Below are 14,079 nucleotides of genomic sequence, written 5' to 3' on the forward strand. Positions count from 1 at the left end.
TCTTTAGCTCTTCTGACCTTTTTATATCTATTTAGGAATCAAAGATAACTACTTTGATCGTGCTGCCTTAACCTTGTGTCAAGGCTACAGTAACTGTATCTAACTTAGGTTGCCACTTGACCCTTTTCGTCTAGGGTTTAGACTCATACCTCTCTCTGACTTATGAGCCATTATCCCCTTTTCTTTAGAGGGAAGTCTCTTTATCTTTACACAATGGCTACCTTCCTCTGCGTATAACTTCTCATCATCATTTTATCTGTACCTTTCTAACAGAGGATCCCACCTTCATTTAAAGATCCTTATTACTTATTTTCCCTAGAGCATTCACCTCCAATGCATAACCTTAGTTGGACCTTAGCTAGTATTCCACTACTAGCTCTAACCTAAACTGGGCTTTTCTAAATTCTTGTAGATAGTTCTCTTCTTCCTATGCCAGAACCTCTGCTCTGATACCAAAAATGTCACACCTTACTTATATAGTACCTTAGTATTCATTTAGAACCATTCCAGACCATGTTGGATGGTCTTACACTTAAAATTTTCAATCTGGGACGTTAATTTTCGGAAAATTACTGTTCACTATCCAGTTTTCAGAATACAGGTCCAACTTTGAAAAATCATAACTAATTCTAGAAACATCGTATGGAGGTGTTCCAAAATTCTACAAAAAGCTCTTTCAATGTTCTTTAAGGAAAAAATATTCAACTGAACTCACCCTCACTGAAAACGTACAGTTTATTGGATTAAGATTACTATTTGTTTGGTAAAATCTGGACTTTCCAGATTCTCCACCTTAACTTTGAAAATTCATATCTCTTCGTATACACATCCAAATGAGGTGATTCACCAGTCATTTCAAAGCTTGGGATGTGCACTATAAGTATACCAAATTTCGTAGCTTAACTCATTCATATGATAGGTCAAACTGAAGCTCGAAACTAACTGCTCCATGACCTACGTTTTATCCCTTTGGCATACCTAACATGGGCTTACTTTTTCCCATTCATGCTCATACATTCCTATACATGCCATAAGCTTTATAATTAAATACATGGCATTCACAACATAATTATAACATAGGAGAATTATACATTGAATATTAGTATCAATTATTAGCATCAATAATTCTCCACTTCTTCTCCTTGCTTCTCATGCCATTAGTGCACATCATTGATTGACCTAAATGGTTGGTTACGAAGGGGTGAGATTCGGAGGAATCTCAGTAGCAAACATTTCCACATACATGCACAAGATGGATGCTAGTGTATGGTATGTAGTTTTTCATAAACTTAAGTTAACTAGTGACATGCCATTATGCTTTATGCTTGGTATAAAAATGCATGGCCACGAGAACATATTAAAAACAACATTTCCAGCAACAATCATCATATCACAACATCATTCAAACAACAAATATAAACCAACACATGAGCATACCATGTCAAGCACATAAAGGGTAAGTTCACTACCTTGCATCTCAAGCTTTCCTCTTACTTTTTCTTTGACTCCCTTGACTTTCCAACCATGTGGACATTCGGTCAACATCACCAAACATCCTCTTGGATGATCCAAAGGTCCTAAACATAACTATAATGATCACACAATCCATTAGGACCATTAGATTATATAAAGTTCAAGACTAGCTTTCTTGAACCTCAACTCTTTCTCTTAGTCTTAGGGTTTTCTTTCTAACTTTTCTAATATAAATCTTATCATTTCCCATCCTTAAAATCCATTTCTTGTCAATTAGGACCACTTTAGATGGCCTTAGATTCAAGAATACCAAATCTGGAAATTTTGGTTCGCGGGTACTGTTCACGCAGAAACTCCAGAATTTTTCCTCAACTTTGAAAATTCATAATTAAATCTAGAAAAATCCAAATTGAGTGCTTCCAAGTCTCACTGAAATATCCTTAAGTTAAATTGAAAGGAAAAATAGTTTCAGGAACCCATTCTATGCCGAATAGTACCGGAATTGTACAGAACTCGAAACTCTTTCAAAAGTTCAACACTGTTTCCATATTTCAAACCCTAACTTTGAAAAATCACCATAAATCGTACACATATCCAAATGAAGTGTTATACCCATGGATTTAAAGCTCACAGAGTATAATTTAAGCATGCCAAATTTTATAACCAGATATGGACAGTAACTAATTCGAAATAGGCATCAAATCAGTACGTAATTCTTCCAATTTTCACATAGATCCACTTGGATCTACCATACTTTGAGGTGTTCTAGCAAGATCTAACAACCAAACTCCCTTCCCCACTCATCAACCATTTTGACCAGCCATCAAAAGGGAGAGAAGACAGATTTTTCGATCTTAAAAGAGAAGGAAAACAAGACAAGAACACATCTAGAACTAAGATCTCACCTTGCATCCTTGATTGATAACCAAAGTTGATAGCTTTCCTTGGTTCTCCTTCCAAAACCCTCTCTTTTCCTCTCCTCTTTGCCTTGGACGAAATTTCCATCTGATTTATGGGAGAGATGAACTCCTTAGTGCTCTCAAAATATCTCATCTACCACATTTAATGAAAGTCCAAGTGTCAAATGTCTAAGTCTTCTTGAAACCTCTCTCTTAATTAACTTAATTCATAATATAATTACATTCCAAAGTCAAGATCCTCTCCATTGTTAGCTTGACACTTGGAAAGCTTTAATTACCATCCATTAAAGGCTTGACAAGTGGCGACTTGTTGACCAAGTAAAGTGCAAGACTCTGATTAACACTTTATCGGTGCACTTTTACTCCGGGTTTAACTTCTTTTCTATAATTACAGTACTCTGGCCTCTATAATTATTTTCTATCAGATCCATAAATTCCCCTTAATTCTAGAGAGTATCTATGAATTTTCTTAGGCCATAAGACTTCCTTTAAGCCTTGCATAACATTCATTTACTAAAATACCCTTTTATCGGCAAAACCGGCTCTTTAATTTATTAAAGCCACTCCACTAGCCTTTTGGTTACGGGACTAATTTTATAAATTAGTACAACCTTCTAACCATTTAATCTCATTGTTATATACATTTTTGAGGCCTCTTGTTATTTTAAATAATTACCTCAAATGGTATACTTTTTACTGGCCACAACCTCATAAATTCCATCTAAGCTATCTCAAGGGTATTTTCGTCTTTTCTCTTCATAGAAGAGTCTTAGAATATTATTTCCCATTTTATGGGATTTTCTTGGCATTTTCTGTACGCTCTTCCATTTTTACCCCTGTTAGTCATAACTTTTTGAATTTACAGTTTAGTCCCTGCTTGGACTTAACTCCATATAATCCTCTCTTTGAGGCTTCTAACTTAACCTTTGGCCTATATCTAGTCTCTTTTCTCTCTCTAGGCCTTCGAGACTTTACTGGAGTCTCTGACCTTGATTATACTGAAGCCCCTGAAAAACTTTTACTTTGCAGTTTAGTCCCTGAAACTGCTTTGACTTCCTTTCTCATCTCTGGGACTTCTGCTCAAAAAGGGTCTAGTAGCTTATCCAATTCAGGCTACTTTTGATGCTTCTAGGCCTAAAAGTCTGGATGTTACAACTGACAGCCATTTCATTTGAGTGATTTCGCACGTATGAGAATGAAATTCTTGCATTGCCTCGGAATTCGACGTGGCTTCATAAAAAAAACACATTTTCATGTAAGGATTCTAGAATGATTAATGGCTTTGCAAAATTCCACTATTTGGGCCACGAACTGATAGCCATTTCATTTCAGTGATTTGGCGCGCATGCGAATGAAATTCCCACATTACCTCAGTATTCGGCATGGCTTCATAGAAACACTCACGCTTTCGGTCAAGGATTATAGAATGGTGAATGGCTTTGTGAAATTCTACCATTTGGGCCATGAACTGGCAGCCATTTTATTTGAGTGATTTTGCACGCATGAGAATGAAATTTGTAACACCTTATGTTTATACCAATTAACTTGCCTTGCGGAAGCATTTGGAATTACTTTTGAAGACTACAAGTTATGAAAAAACAAGTTTGAAAATTTTCTTTTACGGATTACTATTCATTTTAACCCAAAAATATGGCAAACTTCAAAAATTCATTACTAATTGTAGAAAAATTGAAATTGAGTGATTTCAAGTTCTATGTGTCACATCCAGCATTATGATAATTAGAGATAAGAAATATTCTCAAATTATTGAGGATTAAAAATAATAAGAAAAAGTCAAAGAATTTTGGTGGAAAATAATTACAGTAATTTTCCAAGCCAATTATAGGAAATTGACTAATTAAAGAAAATTGGTCAAATGTAAATAAGGAAAAATATTTTCAAGCCATGGAAAATTAAGGAAAATAGGGATAATATCCTTTGAGAGTTATATGAAATTATAAAGTTGGTTTTATAACCAAATTACCCTTAGAGAAATTATAAGAGAATTTAAGGGTGATTTAGGCTAATTGAGGGATTTTATTTGGAAAATTCCAAATAAATATTTTAAGAGGAATAAAATTCTAAGAAAATTCCTATGAGATCCCAAGGAATTATAAGGAATTATGGAATTAAATAGAAATCCTCAAGTGTCCAAGATTTTTCCAAATAAATGTGAAAAGTGGAAAAATCCCTAAAGAGAAGGAAATTAATTTTCCTTTTTACTTAAATATTAGGAAATTAATTTTGGGACAAAGAGGGCAATTTGGGAAGATAATAATGAGGAGAATAAATTAAGGATCTGACAGACAATAATTACAGAGACTAAGTTACTATAATTATAGAAAAGAAGTTAAACTCAGAGCCTAAAGTATACCGATAAAGCAAGATTGGTGTCTTGCAAATCCAAGGGATCCTAATGAGCCAAGTGTCAAGCTCTTGAAGGAGAAGATTTGAATTAGCCAAGTGTCATTCCATAAATGGAGAGGATCTTGACTTTAGTAATTAGTTTCATTTGGAATTATGTTAATTAGGAAAGAGGAATCAAGACTTAATAGGGTAATGACACTTGGACTATCATTAAAGAAGGTGGTTGGGATATTTTGAAGCATTAATCAAGCTCTTCTCTCCCCATTTTCAGATGTTCAAGTCGTGCAAGGGAGAAAATAGGAGAAAAAGAGAGAGTTTGAGAGAAAACAAGAAGGAAGGGAGCACCTTTGGTCATTCAAGCAAGTTGCAAGGTTAGATCTTGGTACTAGAGGTGTTCTTACTTTGTTTTCTTTCATTTTTATGGTTTAAAATCTGTCTCTTCCCTCTCTTAATGTGGACCAAACTGATTAATAAAAAGGGAAAAGAAGTTTTGATAATAACACTTGCTAAGACACAACAACACAAGCTAGATCCTAGTGTTGGCAAGTGAGTTTAAGTGATTTTAAAGCATTTTTCATGGTTGTTTTTGTGAGAGTTATTTTCGGCCAAGTGAAGAACTGGACCCTAGGATGAGCTTTTCATTGTTTTAAGGCTTCCATGATGCTTAAAATGAGGAATGGTGTAGGGTAGAGTAGAAGAAACAAGTGTTGGAAGCTTAAAAGCAAAGCTGAAAATTTTGGGTCAAAACCTCTAGTGGTTCGGTCAAGGTGCGGCTGGAAGAAGCAAATTTATTTTCATAAATCTAAGCCCATTTTTGGAATCTACATGAAAATCCATGTAGGAACAAGTTAAGGAGTGATTTTTAGGGTTAAAGAGAACCAAATCTAAAACTAGTGAACAAAGGAGGGAACTTTATAGTTCAAGAATCATTTTGATGTATGTTCTTGCTTTTTCATGGTTGGATAATGATTCTTGCTGCCATTTTTGTTGGATCACATGGTTAGGGTTTGATATTTGCCAAGGGAAAGAGGAGAAGGAAGAAAGGCTAAGACTTTTGGAACAAGGTAGTAAGTTAAACCTAGCTACTACCACTAACTAGCATTGTTGATTATTGTATGGTTAATTACTATTATTGTGGTTGAGCTTTCTTGATTGTTATATGGCTGCTCTTTATAGTATCTTGCTTTGGCCTTTGCATGTTTAAGTTTGCCAAATGATAAGCATGTTTGTTCACCAATAGTAGCTAATATGATCATGCATAATAATGATGATTGCTTGGTGTTATAGTTGGTTAATTTGCTATTGGGATTTTCAAAAATCTCATCCCCCAAAAATAATGTAACATTTTAGGACCTGAATCCTCCAAGGGGAAGCTGTAGATTGAAGGTTGATTTGTGGAGTTTAGCCACAAAATTTCGTGATAATAGTTTGGTCATGTACATATTAAACTAACAGTGCTGGAAGCACAGTGACCCTGACCAGTTCACGTGACTTTTTGATTATGTTCCCAAATGTATTAAATCATGAAATTTGGTATGATGAAATATTACATCCTGAGCTTCAAATTGATAGCTAATATGTTAAAAATGGCCAAGTATATGATTTATAATGATTTTTCAACGTTAATGGTCAGAATCTGGACATCAGGGTTTTTGGCAAATGGACAGTGTTGTTTTCTCAAAAACCTGACACTTTCTCATAAAGAATTTGACAATGAGATTATTTTTCCTTGAAAGAGGACTTAAATATATTTAAGTAGAATTTTGAACTACCCCAATTGGAGTTTTTTAGAATAAGTTATGAATTTTTGAAGTTGGGCCAGAAAAACTGGATTTTTACCCGATGAACAGTAAAAATCCAAAAATTAGCGTTTTTATGGTAAAAAGTGAGTCCAAGACCATCCAATGTGATCAAAAATGATTTTGAAAGGAACCTAAGTCAATATTATAGTAAGGTGTGACATTTTTGGTATCAGAGCGGAGGTTCTGGCATAAGATAGAACGCTCTACTTAAGTATCCCTTAGATGTAGAGAACTAACACCTATTTTCAGGAATCAAGATGGGGATTACCATGGACTGGGATACTAAACCTGAGCCGTCAGTCAACACTTGGGATCCAATAGTGATTGATCTTACCAAGGACGAGGACCCAGAGGAATGGGTAATGGGAGATGCCAGCCCTGGCCATTCATCAGTATGCTCCAATGACTGTGTTGAGCACTACCCAGAGCTGCTAGGGATTACAGCAGAACAGTTGCAGTACCTCCCCGGACCCGGAGACTTGGTCAACCCTGTAACTGGCTTATACCAAGAGCCGTTAGATTTAGACCTTTATGTTCAGTCTCTGAAGCAGCTTATTGCTTCTGCTATGTACCAGTGTAATATCCTTGGACCTAGTACTGTATCAGTGGTACCCCTAGCCCCGGTAATACTTGTAGTACCTACTGTACCATTTGTACCTACACCAGTTCAGCCTAGTCATGAGATCTGTAGTGTGGGTAGCTGAGTGATTGGCTGAGGTTCTTAGGGCGTCACATCAGGAGGGATGTTGATGCGAATCTGAGAGTACACCTAGACTACCTCCAAGACGTGAGAGAGTTATATCAGGCACATGGACCTGGTAACCCTTACTTGGACCCTTATGACTGGCTGAGTGAGATGGTAGAGGTCCTACCTAATACCCCTTTCTAGACCCATGAGATCACTCGCCTGAACTACCTGCTAGGAGATGATGTTGAGGATTGGATCGAAGCCTCGAGGGCTTTGTTATCGTTCATTTTCTATAGATGATTAGGACTGTCCTATCACTAACATAGGATGTATTTTGGTACAAGCTAACCCTAGTAGGTTAGGTTGTTTAGTGCTTGGTTGCTGTATGTTGATTGTATTCTGGCTGGTTGATGTTTAAGTGCTAATTGCTGTATGCCTGTTTTGATAATGAAATCCAAGCATGATACTATTTCATATGGCAATGGTTAGAACTCAATGAAACCTTTCACCGGAGAGACCCCTAGTGCAAGATGTAAGGGTCCTCCTGATCCATTACAATTGATTCTGGAATGCCTCGAGCAACAACAGAAGACCATCGAGGACATGAGAGCAGCTCAAGCTCGTCAGGAACAAGAAAGGGATGCAGAGATAGCTGCAGCAGTAGTAGCAGCATTAGCAAACCTCAAGAGGAGGCAACCAGAGGAAGAGGTCTCTGCAGCACCAACATTAGAACAATTGCCAAGACTGGCAATGCTAGCAGCAGAACCCAACAGCATTCAACAGTGGATGACCCGATTCTATAAGCACAGCCCACCATCATTTGATGGGACATTCGATGTTCAAGCGGCTAAAGAGTGGATTAATCGCCTAGAGAAGATCTTCAAGGTGATGGACTGCTCATCAGAGCGAAAAGCCTAGATGGCGATATATAAGCTAGAGAAAGATGCAGATCGCTGGTGGAAGAATACTGAGATTCTTCTCGATGCTCGAAACACGACGGTGACTTGGGAAGTGTTTCTGGAGCAGTTTTATGAGAAATACTTTCTGAGATCTTTCCGCGACGAAAGAGAAGCAGAGTTTCTGACTTTGAAGCAAAAGGATGATGAGCCTTTTGATGAATACTTGTCTAAGTTCATTCGTCTCTCTTATTACTCAAGCTATCTTCGATATAGAGACGATGAGAGGTGGACAACAAAGAAGATGGTTCGAGGACTGAGGCCATCATTGAGGGAGATGATTGCTCCCAGATAATTTGAATAGTTCAATAAAGCAGTGGAAGCTTGCTGAATCACAGAATGTAGCTTCAACCATCATCTGATGGTCAAGACAACTCCCCGAGCAGAGAAGGGAGGTCAAGGAGGTCAAGGTGCTATCTCGTCTAATGTGAATAAGAAGAGGAAGCAACCTTGGAACAACCGTAAGAGCAAGAAAGGCGGTAAAGCACCGAAGGGCAAGGAGTGTGCAAAGTGTGGCAAGAATCACAGTGACAGGCCGTGCATGGCTGGACGGAATGTTTGCTACACCTGTGGCAAACCTGGACATTTCTCAAGAGAGTGCCCACAGAACACCGAGCAAGCAAGACCATGCACCCAGGGCCAAGTGTTTGCCATCATAAGAGAAGAAGCCCCGAAAGTCTTCGGAGATGATCCAAGGTATGATCATGATTAACAATTCTCCGGTGATTGCAATGTTTGATTCGGGTGCTAGTCATTCTTTTATTTCATATGCCTGTGCGGAAAGACTTGGCTTGAGTATAAATACATTGCCATATGATATAAATGTGTCTACCCCAATGCAGAGTAGGGTAATTACATCTGATGTATGCCTGAACTGTATAGTTTGTTATGAGCACTGTTGCACTGCTATAGATTTGATATGCATGCCTTTCCATGAGATGGATGTGGTGATTGGACTCAATTGGTTGTCATCCCATAATATCCTAATAGATTGTAAGAACAAAACCCTAATCTTACCCACGAGGGATTTAGAGTTGAATCCAGAAGTTAGATTAAACTTCATTACGGAGGCCCAAGCGGGCAAATGCTTACGAAAAGGCTGTCAAGGATTCCTCATTTTCTTCTCGGTACAAGTAGAAGTTGAGGAAGGGATAGGAGAAATCCCGGTGGTTAGGGAATTTCCGAATGTGTTTTCGATAGAGATCGCAGGATTACCCCCAGACAGAGAAGTAGAATTCACAATTGACGTAGTACCTGGAGCAGGACCAATTTCTATGGCCCCTTATAGAATGGCTCCTAATGAAATGACAGAACTTAAAAAACAGATAGAGGAGCTACTTGAAAAAGGTTTTATTAGGCCAAGTGTGTCGCCATGGGGTGCTCCAGTGTTGTTTGTCAAGAAAAAGGACGGTAGTCTAAGGCTGTGTATAGACTACAGGGAGTTGAACAAAGTCACAGTTAAGAACAAGTATCCGCTCCCCAGGATAGATGGTCTATTAGACCAGCTAGTTGGAGCCAGTGTATTCTCTAAGATTGACCTAAGATCTGGCTACCACCAACTCAAGATTAAGTCTGAAGATGTCCCAAAAACTGCGTTTAGAACCCGATATGGACACCATGAATTTTTAGTGATGCCGTTTGGATTAACGAATGCACCTGCGATATTCATGGACTACATGAATAGGATTTTTCGTCCTTACTTGGATCAATTTGTGGTTGTATTTATTGATGACATCTTAGTGTACTCCAAATCTCCAGAAGAGCATGAGGAGCATTTGAGGATTGTCCTAAATACCCTGAAAGAGAAACAGCTGGTGGCTAAGCTTAGTGTGAGTTTTGGCTCCAGGAAGTCTGATTTCTCGGCCATGTGATTTCCGAGAGGGAGTGGCTATCGACCCCAGTAAGATTGAGGCAGTACTCAACTGGGAGAGACCCAAGACAGTGACCGAGATCAGAAGCTTTCTCAGACTAGCAGGGTATTACAGAAGATTCATCCAGGACTTTTCTCGAATTGCTCTCCCGCTAACCAAGTTAACCAGGAAGAACCAGCCGTTCTTGTGGGACGAGAAGAGTGAGGCTAGTTTTCAGGAGCTGAAGAGGAAGCTCACTTTTACTCCCGTACTTACACTTCCCGATCCTTCACAACCGTATGTGGTTTATACAGATGCTAGCAAGCAAGGACTGGGATGTGTACTTATGCAGCAAGGGCGGGTAGTAGCCTATGCCTCACGCCAGTTGAAATCTCACGAGGAGAATTACCCGGCCCACGACCTGGAATTGGCGGCGATAGTTTATACACTGAAGATATGGAGACACTATCTGTATGGAGCAACCGTAGAATTGTTTTGTGACCACAAAAGCCTCAAGTACCTTCATGATCAGAAAGAGTTGAATATGAGACAACGAAGGTGGATGGACTTACTCAAAGACTATGATTTTCAAATTAAGTACCATCCAGGCAAAGCGAATGTAGTTGCGGATGCCTTAAGCAGAAAGACAGTATAGGTAGCATCGCTGATGATTAGAGAGCAGAAGTTGGTAGAGGATTTCAGAGATTGGGGTCCTCTATATCAGATGCAGTTGGTAGAAGGAAATAGGGGTAGAACCCAGTTTACAGCTTTGCTTAAGGATCAAATCAGAGAAGCACAGTCACAGGACTGGCTAGCGAGAATTCTCAAGGAGAAGCTGTCTAGAGGTGAGAATAAAAGCTTCAAAATTTCTGAGGAAGGGATACTAAAGTTTAAAGGAAGAACATACGTTCCCCAAGTGTCTAACCTCAGAAAAGAGATACTGGCCGAAGGCCATAAGAGCAAATATACTCTTCATCCAGGAATGATAAAGATGTACTATGATGTTAAAGAACTTTTCTCGTGGCCTGGAATGAAGAAGGATATCACGGAATATGTGACAAAGTGTCTTACCTGCCAGAAAGTGAAGGTAGAACACCAAAAACTTGCAGGAGAGTTACAACCCCTGGATATCCCTGAGTGGAAATGGGACAGTATATCTATGGACTTTATAGTGGGGTTACCGATGACAGCAGCTAAACATGATGCAATATGGGTGATAATAGACCGTCTGACTAAGTCCGCGCATTTTCTCAATATGAATATAAAGGATTCTCCAGAGAAGTTAGCGAGACTTTACATCAAGGAGATTGTTAGGCTGCATGGTGTTCCAAGCAGTATTGTTTCGAACCGAGACCCAAGATTTACTTCGAAGTTTTGGAGGTCCTTACAGAAAGAAATGGACACCACTCTCAGATTCAGCACAGCCTACCACCCCCAGACTGATGGGCAGACAAAAAGAACAATTCAGACATTGGAGGATATGTTACGTGCCTGTGTATTGGACTTTGGCAGCAGTTGGGATACGTCTTTACCGTTAATTGAATTTGCCTACAATAACAGTTTCCATTCAAGTATTCGAATGGCACCTTACGAGGCACTGTATGGGAGAAAGTGCAGATCTCCCTTATGCTGGACAGAGCTTAGTGAAAGAAGTTCTCTTGGTCCTGACATGGTGGATCAGACTTCCCGACAAATAAAAGCTATTCAGCAAAGGCTTCTAATGGCTCAGAGTAGACAGAAGAGTTATGCCGATACAAGAAGGAGACCGTTAGAATTTGATGTTGGTGATCACGTATTCCTCAAAGTGTCGCTAACAACGGGAGTCGGTCGATCGCTAAAGACTAAGAAGCTCAGTCCGAAGTATGTTGGACCATTCCAGATTTTATCTAAAGCTGGACCAGTGGCCTACAAGTTGGCTCTTCCCCCAAAGTTAAGCCAGATTCATGATGTTTTCCATGTCTCCCAACTAAAGAAGTACCATCCAGATCCCACACATGTCATAAGCTATGATGACATTACGCTTCGGGATAATCTATCTTTTGAGGTTAGACCGGAACGAATCATTGATCAGAAGACCAAGCAGCTGAGGAACAAGCAGATTCCCTTGGTCAAAGTGGTCTGGAAGGGTCTTTCCTCTGAAGAAGCCACATGGGAGATGGAAGCTGAGATGAAGGAAAAGTACCCAAAGCTTTTCCATTAAGGTATGCTTTAAATTTCGAGGACGAAATTTATTTAGGGGGGAGAAATGTCACATCCAGCATTATGATAATTAGAGATAAGAATTATTCTCAAATTATTGAGGATTAAAAATAATAAGGAAAAGTCAAAGAATTTTGGTGGAAAATAATTACAGTAATTTTCCAAGCCAATTATAGGAAATTGACTAATTAAAGAAAATTGGTCAAATGTAAATAAGGAAAAATATTTTCGAGCCATGGAAAATTAAGGAAAATAGGGATAATATCCTTTGAGAGTTATATGAAATTATAAAGTTGGTTTTATGACCAAATTACCCTTAGAGAAATTATAAGAGAATTTAAGGGTGATTTAGGCTAATTGAGGGATTTTATTTGGAAAATTCCAAATAAATATTTTAAGAGGAATAAAATTCTAAGAAAATTCCTATGAGATCCCAAGGAATTATAAGGAATTATGGAATTAAATGGAAATCCTCAAGTGTCCAAGATTTTTCCAAATAAATGTGAAAAGTGGAAAAATCCCTAAAGAGAAGGAAATTAATTTTCCTTTTTACTTAAATATTAGGAAATTAATTTTGGGACAAAGAGGACAATTTGGGAAGATAATAATGAGGAGAATAAATTAAGGATCTGACAGAAAATAATTACAGAGACTAAGTTACTATAATTATAGAAAAGAAGTTAAACTCAGAGCCTAAAGTATACCGATAAAGCAAGATTGGTGTCTTGCAAATCCAAGGGATCCTAATGAGCCAAGTGTCAAGCTCTTGAAGGAGAAGATTTGAATTAGCCAAGTGTCATTCCATAAATGGAGAGGATCTTGACTTTAGTAATTAGTTTCATTTGGAATTATGTTAATTAGGAAAGAGGAATCAAGACTTAGTAGGGTAATGACACTTGGACTATCATTAAAGAAGGTGGTTGGGATATTTTGAAGCATTAATCAAGCTCTTCTCTCCCCATTTTCAGATGTTCAAGTCGTGCAAGGGAGAAAATAGGAGAAAAAGAGAGAGTTTGAGAGAAAACAAGAAGGAAGGGAGCACCTTTGGTCATTCAAGCAAGTTGCAAGGTTAGATCTTGGTACTAGAGGTGTTCTTACTTTGTTTTCTTTCATTTTTATGGTTTAAAATCTGTCTCTTCCCTCTCTTAATGTGGACCAAACTGATTAATAAAAAGGGAAAAGAAGTTTTGATCATAACACTTGCTAAGACACAACAACACAAGCTAGATCCTAGTGTTGGCAAGTGAGTTTAAGTGATTTTAAAGCATTTTCATGGTTGTTTTTGTGAGAGTTATTTTTGGCCAAGTGAACAATTGGACCGTAGGATGAGCTTTTCATTGTTTTAAGGCTTCCATGATGCTTATGTTGGAAATTGTACCCTAAGGGCCAATCATTTTGCTATGAACATTGTTGATTTATGAATTTATTAATTACATTATCATATTATTTGCATGTTTACTGTGATGACTATCCTTGGATAACTCATGATTTATCCTGAATGTCCCTGGTCAGTCATCTATGTGGGAGCAAAGATGAAATAAGACCAGTATGACTTTAAAGATCTATAGAGATATAAATTAAAGTCATAGGCACATGTAAGAGTACAAGGTGTTGGACCGACCCGCTATGAGAGAGCTGCATGGGTTAAGTCATAAGCTTCTCTCATATACAACCCATGTCACTGTGCCATTTGACCTGAGATCATCATGGATTCCTACATGAGAAACGCTTAGCTTTGACCTGGTCAAAAGTCACTTTTGACCGAGTGATCATAAAGACTATGTTTAGGCTTAGTGGTTTTTCATGCGGAGGAATGTGAATGGT

The 14,079-nt window shown here is 38.2% G+C and overlaps 1 protein-coding gene across 1 annotated transcript; it reads left to right on the forward strand.

Annotated features, from left to right (window-relative positions):
* Positions 1–8,567: 8,567 nt before the first annotated feature.
* LOC114756295 (DNA-binding protein HEXBP-like) lies at positions 8,568–9,058 on the forward strand. The gene is made up of 2 exons (XM_028945224.1): positions 8,568–8,902; positions 9,049–9,058. Exons 1-2 carry the CDS (start codon positions 8,568–8,570, stop codon positions 9,056–9,058), a joined length of 345 nt encoding a protein of 114 aa, XP_028801057.1.
* The last annotated feature ends 5,021 nt before the right edge of the window (positions 9,059–14,079 follow it).

The sequence above is a fragment of the Neltuma alba genome, unplaced genomic scaffold (genome assembly GCF_004799145.2).
Source record: "Neltuma alba isolate B1F8T4 unplaced genomic scaffold, ASM479914v2 tig00010382_pilon, whole genome shotgun sequence".
In the NCBI taxonomy this organism is placed as follows: domain Eukaryota; kingdom Viridiplantae; phylum Streptophyta; class Magnoliopsida; order Fabales; family Fabaceae; genus Neltuma; species Neltuma alba.